The sequence below is a fragment of the Cebus imitator genome, unplaced genomic scaffold, assembly GCF_001604975.1.
Source record: "Cebus imitator isolate Cc_AM_T3 unplaced genomic scaffold, Cebus_imitator-1.0 Scaffold336, whole genome shotgun sequence".
In the NCBI taxonomy this organism is placed as follows: Eukaryota; Metazoa; Chordata; class Mammalia; order Primates; family Cebidae; genus Cebus; species Cebus imitator.
In genome coordinates, this window is record NW_016107651.1 from 1909698 (window position 1) to 1917368 (window position 7671).

The 7671-nt window shown below is 35.7% G+C and overlaps 1 protein-coding gene across 1 annotated transcript; it reads right to left on the reverse strand.

Annotated features, from left to right (window-relative positions):
* Positions 1-5824: 5824 nt before the first annotated feature.
* LOC108287106 (60S ribosomal protein L31-like) lies at positions 5825-6275 on the reverse strand. The gene has a single exon (XM_037730214.1). It carries the CDS (start codon positions 6239-6241, stop codon positions 5864-5866), a length of 378 nt encoding a protein of 125 aa, XP_037586142.1. The 5' UTR covers positions 6242-6275; the 3' UTR covers positions 5825-5863.
* Positions 6276-7671: the final 1396 nt, after the last annotated feature.

A 7671-nucleotide genomic window follows, 5' to 3' on the forward strand; every position in this document is an offset into this window, starting at 1 on the left:
TTTTACCTTCTAGACCCTACCTCCTTTTAAGCAGCTTTCCTTGATTCCTTTGTACATAATGATATGTTCCACCTGGGATTTTCCCAGCATTACACTTTCATCTCAGAACTTAATATTTTTTATAACAATTGTTTGTTTAAGTATTTCTATCCTGCCAAAAAAAATAAAAGAGGGCTTCTTGGCCACAAGAGTTCCCCCTGACCCCCTCTCTCTTTCTTAACTTAGTCTAGTAGAGCTTAGCAGAGTCTCGAGCCTATAGATGCTCAGTACACATATATAAGACAGTGAATGATGAATGATTAAATCAATAATTGGTATCATCTTGGTGACTTCCACTTTTTTACTTCCAAGTAGTCATTCATTTGAAGCTGCATTTTCAAGTTTCATATGAATTACTCTTCTTTTCTTTCTCCTTCCTTTTAAAAATCCCTGTTAAAATTTTATGGTACTGAACATGTAGGATGCTTTCCCCCCCCAACAAACTGCTTATCACAGTATGTAGATTAGAAGAGTCTGGCTACCTTAGGTAAATCTGGGTTTGCAGTCTGAAGCTCTAGGGTCAAGTTCTACTTTCATCTCTGCTTTTCAAGTCGTATAAATTTGGTTAGAGCTCACTTTACCTATACAATAATGTCTTCACGTGGATTTGGGACTTTCAGTAAGTAAATACAGTTTTCTTAATTGCACTTATATCATGGTTTGTCCAAATCCACTTGCAATGGAAAGGGAAGTTCCTGGACAGAGTCTTAGTGCTGTGTGTTGGCTGCCGGCACTTGTACTCTTAAAATAGCATTTTGAGAAACAAACAACAGATGTTATAGAAATAAGAAATTGGCTACTTGAGAGCTGAGCTGGTTAATGTCTTTATTGATAGCAATAGTAGAAACTTACATTTCTTGTATGAAAAAGTATGTAAGATTTTCTTTTAAATAAACACTCAAACATTTTCTCATTTAATTCTCATACTGATATTTTGAAATGGATGCTAGTATTATCCCCAGTTTACTGAGGAGAAAACCTGCAGCTCTCTGACTCTAAATAAGGAATGTAAATTATGAACCTAGCAGCTACTATCACTCTTCACCTAGACATGGTTGCACAGAAATTCCCTTAGCTTAATTTGTAATGTGTACTCCTGCCTAACTCTTCTAATGGCACAATTCATCTTCCTCACCCATACTCCACATGTAGCTGTAGATACTGCAAATCTCAGTGTAGAGTTATGGACCAGAGACCCTGAACAAAGAATTGTTTACTGACAGCTAAAAAACAATTTTTTAAACTCCTTGTCAGTGTCCCCAAATGTACCATAATATATCTAAAACAGTGGTCCCAAGATTGAGAATCCAACTGGCCAAGAAATATTTGGGGATGAAGAAACATCTTTCAGACCAGCTTCTGCAACTGGCCATTCTCAACCACCTGTGACAGAGAAAATGTTTCTTTTCTAGTACCTGAAAGCATGAGTTCTCTGTCAAAAATTATATCAGTCAGAAATCCAATCCTAGTTTTAAATGAAAGTGTCATGTCTCTGCCACCTCTGTATGTCTATAAACAGTGAAACCTGTGTCTGGGTTGTAACATTTATGATTCATTTGTCCTTTGGTGAATTAAAATGTTTGACATTCCTACATTAGGCTGTAAAACGCAGGAGGATGTTAAGTGGCTAGTATAAAACTCTGTGATTCATGACCAAGAGGAGTGAATATACCATATTATCTGATCATTGCTTCAACCAGTTTAGGGCCACTTATCTGCTTTCTACCTGTCTGGTGTGTAGAGATAAACCATCTTTAATGTCACATCATGAGAGTGGTGATGAATTGCTCTTGAAAGTTTTCTGTTGACACTTTCTGAAGCTTTACATTCTCCTGCTGTAACATATCCAGTGGGGAAGTCTCCCACTAAATAGGCATTATAACACTGTGGTTTTCCAATGGCCAAATACTTACCTTTGCGAAAGTAATCTGACTATAAAGAACAGAGACTTTTTTATTGTTGATGGCACCTTGGTTATCGTCTTAAAAAATCTAAATGCTATTGATTTGAGGGATTAAATTTGTGACTGTGTAGTGTAATTCTTTATAAATGAATCTCTGACTTTCCCAAGAGTATCAAACACACTAGGTGACAGAAAATCACTTGGTAGAAAAGGCAATGTTTAATATTGCCGTGGGGGATAACTCAGGTGATCACTTTAATACATACTTTTCATGCTGGAAAGAATTGATAAGCGATGTCTCCAAAAAGTAAAATATCCTGATGTAACTGAGCCTGGGATCAACAGAGATAAAAGTTTGTGGAAACAGATAAGGCCTGTTGGAGGCTCTCCCTGAGGGGTTTTTGTATTACTTTGTGTAAGTGGAGAAAAATGAAGAGATTTTTGGATTCTTCATAATCAGAGTCATATCTCCCCTTTTCACAGGTGAGCAGTAAATAGATATTTGAAAAGCTGCTCTTGTGGATGGACTTTTGCTCCTGCTGGACTCATTCTAGTTCCAATTATATCAGAAATGATGAAAATCAATGTTAAGAGTGATCCCTGCTGAAGGTCAGGGGTGAAAAAGGGTCCAGTGTAATAATAATTTAAAGTAACTTCAGAAGACAACTCATCAACTATGAAGAGATCAATTGAACCATTATTTTTTTTAAAAATTGTACTTGAGCAGTCTCATTGCTGAGGGTGAGACAGCCGAGATTGTTGAGGCAGAAGGAGAGGATTTGGAGAGGGATTTTAGAATGATCCTATTAGACTACCAAAAAAGTAATTTATTTTTCATTTTACCATCACTTGTCACCTTGTTTAAAAATGCCTGAAAAATTAATAACCGAAAAATTGGTAGAAAAGTTATTCTTTCCAGTGACATTGCATATCCTACTGTCTTTAGGTTGATAGTAGGTAAACTGTAATGCTTGAGCAAAATACTTACATACCCCTAAGAATTAACGGTCTGCTATGAGAATTTTAATTTTTCACAGTCTCATTTATTATTTGAAAATTGTATGCAAAAAGATAGCTTTGTGTTTCCTTTGGAAGCAGTTTCATCTTACAATGGGACCATCCTTTTCTTTCTGCTATGGGTCTCCCTTACTCTGTGGGTTTCATCATGTCCTTATGCTTTCTGTCTTACCCTACTCTTTGAATTATGATCAATATTCTTAATAATTCCAATCAGTACTTTCCAATCAGTTTTGAACATTCTTAAATGTCAAAGGCTGCTTTGATGTGAATGGAGCAAAGCCTGCTGTTTTAAATTTCTAAATTTCATGCTATCAATTTTACTCTTCTCGCTATTCTGGGGCATTTAGAGAAGCTATGACATCACCTCAGACATCAAAAAGCTTAAAATGGGTGAAAAAAGGTTGATAAATTGTGTTCATAAATAGTTATGGCAGAACTAAAGAAAAGAAAGAAGCATTCAAGAAATTGAATAGGGTAACCACTCGTCCTGATGTTGTTTGGATGGGATGGTACTGGCAAAACCATTAATGACATGCTTATTTACTCTCAAACTTGTCTTGATTTGGAAGATTCATTAATTAGTCATTTTATATTAATTAAATAACCTGAATCGAGAGGTACTTTAAGTTTAGGAGTGTCAGTAACTTTTGTTAGTAATCTTTTTAATTGAATCTTAAACCACCTAGGTTTACACAGATAAGAATACAACTTGTGGAGGTGGACTCACCTGGCTAACTCTTGCCAATAGCAAGGGTTAAAACATTATCAGCACTCCAGAAGCTCTCTTTTTGCTTTCTCCTAGTCCCGTTTTCTATCAAGGTGACCACTATACAAACCTCCAGAGAGTTGGAATCTTGCAAAATTACTCTGTGTCTACATCCGTTGCTCAGTATTATATTTGTGATATCCACCTATGTTGTGCATGGAGTTCATTTTCATTGCTGAGTAGTATTCAATTATATAAGCATAACACAGTTTATTTATTCATTCCACAGTTGCTAAACTTTTGGATTGTTATTAATTTAGGAATTGTAATGCAGAAATGGTAAAGAGCTCACTTTGGAACTAACTGTAATTTTCATAAGTCATTCCAAATATTTTGAATGTGTACTTCTCTATTTTTAGAAACTGTTCATAACCCTTGTGTGATTACGGTTGATCTTTTAATATACCTTAAAATACATAACATTGAAGTTTTATAAATTAAGTAATAATTTGTCAGTTTTTTGTTATTAGTGATAGCTATATGTATTTGAAAATAGCCCTGTTTTCTGAAGTGAGATATATTGCAATATTCAGTGATTCCTTGTATTGTGCTTGAGACCCATAGCAATGCTTTACTTCTGCAGTAACTCCAAGCCCAGTGACTTGCACTCAGGATAATAAGAACTTAATTCAGGGTGATGACAGAAATGAAAAGATGCCCTAAGAAATACTTTAAATTATCAATATAGTTTGGCAATAAATTAGATATTATGAGTGAATATACATAGATAACCTTAATAAAATGTCTTATTCACAGTCCCCTGTAATGGAGAAACCCAACATTCTTGGAATACGATCCATACGATCCAAGGAAAACACATCAATAAAATAACAAAGTCATTATCTTGCTTTATATTAAAATACCATATTTCAACATAGACAGATATCTGACTGATTGCTAAAGCCAGATTAATAAGCTGGCATATTAATAATTTAAAATATCATCCTTTTATAAAATCAGAAAAGAAAGATGTCTTAATTTGATTTATTTTTAGTTATGAACACTAATGCTTAGGACTTCGTGAAATTGACACAGATTGGAGTGGTTAACAGAATTCTTTTTAGTTTGTTGTGAATGATTTGTGGGTGTACAAACCACTTTTCACTGGTTTGCATCCAAGAGATGTTGGCTATAGTTCAGATTTTATCTTTAATCTTAGGCAGAATAAAATAGTATGAAGTCAGACATGAGTCAAAGAACTGCCACTTAAAGAACTGGGTTGCTTGGGATACTTATTTAACTCCTCAGAGTCTTAGTTTCTTCCAAGAAATGGAACATAATGGAATTAATCATATGTAGTATTTGGAAAAAAAAATGCATAGCAAAATAGAGTGAGACTATATTAAGCCAAAAAATATCTCATTAGAAGGTCAAAGGACAAATCAAATCTAAGGGCATGAGAAACTGCAGACATTGTTCCTAAAGGGAGTGAGAGAGGTGCAGTCATGCATTGCTGAAGGACAGACACACCTTTGGAGAAATACATTATTGTTAGGCAATTTTGTTGTGCAAACGTCACGGAATGTACTTACACAAATCTAGATGGTATAACCTACTACACATCTACGCTACATGGTGTAGCTTATTGCTCCAAGGCTACAAACCTCCACAGCATTTTGCTTACCGAATACAGTAGACAACTGTAACACAATGGAAATTATTTGTGTACCTAAATATATCTAAACAAGGAAAAGGTACAGCAAATATATGGTATTATAATCTTAGGAGACCACTCCTAAATATGCAGTCTGTCCTTGACTGGAATGTTATTATGTGGCTCATGACTGTAGATGGGCTACACTATACCCCAGGTAAGGATCTTAGTGTCTGCTCTAGTCTAACGCCCAGAGTTCTGTGTCTCCACTCATTGACACCCAGTTCCATATGCTCCACATCAACTTAGTAGGGTAGAAAAGGATGGAAAATTTTGTTATTAGATGTGAGAGTTGTCTTGACTGTGGATGACTATAAAACCTACTTCAGCAGCCAAGCAGAAGGATATTTCTAAATGAAAATTATTACTTTAAATGTCTTATTTCTTTGCATGTTGTTTTGATAACCAAAAGAAACAAACATACATATTTCATTTTTTTTAAATTTTTTTATGTTTATTTGATATATTTGATGATCAGCGATTAGTTCTCATCCACGTTGACTGTCTGCAGATTTTTGAAAGTGGTAACGGGCACATAGGTAACCAAAGTATAGAGCTTATTTGGTGAATCTTCATCCTCATTACGTTTTCTGGACAACCGCACACGGATTCGGTATGGGACATTCCTTATTCCTTTGGCCCAGACAGCTTTGTTGAGCCTGGTATCAATGCACACATCTGGAGTTCCCATCTCCTTCATAGCAAATTTCCGAATCTCTTTGAGTGCCCGAGGGGCACGCTTCTTGAAGCCCACTCCATGGATGCGCTTGTGAATGTTGATGGTGTATTCTCGGGTCACCACCTCGTTAATGGCAGAACGGCTCTTTTTCTTCTCGCCACCCTTCTTTGCAGGAGCCATTTTGCCGGGTCCGAGGTGGAAAGCACATACATATTTCTTGAAGGATTTGTATATAACATACATGGTTTGTCATGAAGATTGATAACTGAAATGTTTGTATGGATGAACCTGGAAAACCATCATTCTCAGCAAACTGACACAAGAGCAGAAAAACACCACATGTTCTCACTCATAGGCAGGTATTGAACAATGAGAACACATGGACACAGAGAGGGGAGCACTACACACTGGGGTCTGTTGGGTGGAAATGGGGGAGGGACGGGGGGATGGGGAGATGGGGAGAGATAGCCTGGGGAGAAATGCCAGATATAGGTAAAGGGGAGGAAGGCAGCAAATCACACTGCCATGTGTGTACCTGTGCAACAATCTTGCATGTTCTTCACATGTACCCCCAAACCTAAAACGCAATAAAAAAATAAAAAAATAAAAGATCTTTATTATGGTGCTTGGTACAGTGTTGGAATTCCCTAGTATTGACTTTCTTTCCATTGGTGTGACGACATTTCAAGATTCATGTAGGTCTCAAATGTCATGATAATATGTATTATCATAAATTTAGATGCTAGAATTGCAACTGAGTAGAATGGAAATTTTGGAAGAGGAATTTTTTTTCATTCCAGTTCTTATGAGCATAGTTGGTCCAATTTACAGAGTAAAATTATTATAGTATAATAAAAAAGCACATAGGCAACATAGCTGGATATTATTCAGAATTAGAGAGAACTGTCAGAGTACAAGAAAGAAAATAGGTGAAAAGAAAAAGGAAAAACAAAGTAAGAGGAACTCCCATTTTACATCCATGCAGTTGATAGTAATTTGGTAAGTCGATCTATGAGTTAGATTGTATTGGTTATGGTTCTTTACCAGCATAGCCTATTGCTTTTATTCATGTAGGGTATTTATAGAACTTATTTTACTGTAATTATGCCACTATCTGTTCCATTAGGTTAAAGTTCCTTTGACAAAATTGTCTAATTAATTCATGTATTTGGTCTGCTAATATATTTCAGTCCATACTATATGTAAAATATTGTTTTATACCCTGGGGATACAGCAATAAAGGTACAAAGCCCCTGTCACAGAAAAACATAATACAGTGGGAAAGGATCTTATATTCTAGTGTCAAAAGACTAACAATAAATATATAGGCATATATAAAGAGGTAAAAAGATCCATCAAGAAAAATAAAAGTCTAAAAGAGATACAAATAGTAAGGTATCCTTATATAGATGTTTGTCAGAGAACATCCATGTGATAAATTAATATTTGAGCATAGATCAAATTAGAGACAAAAATAGAGAACCATGCAGATATTTTGGTTAAGATTGTTTAAGGCAGAGGAAGGATCAAATACAAAGGTGTCAGCAACCTCGTTATGTTTGGGGGATGTTAGGGAAAGGATGCTGATGGATCGGGGGACTAAGAGGAAG

Coding starts and splice junctions, on each gene's coding strand:
- LOC108287106 (XM_037730214.1), bottom strand. CDS start 6,241: ATGGCTCCTGCAAAGAAGGGTGGCGAGAAGAAAAAGAGCCGTTCTGCC.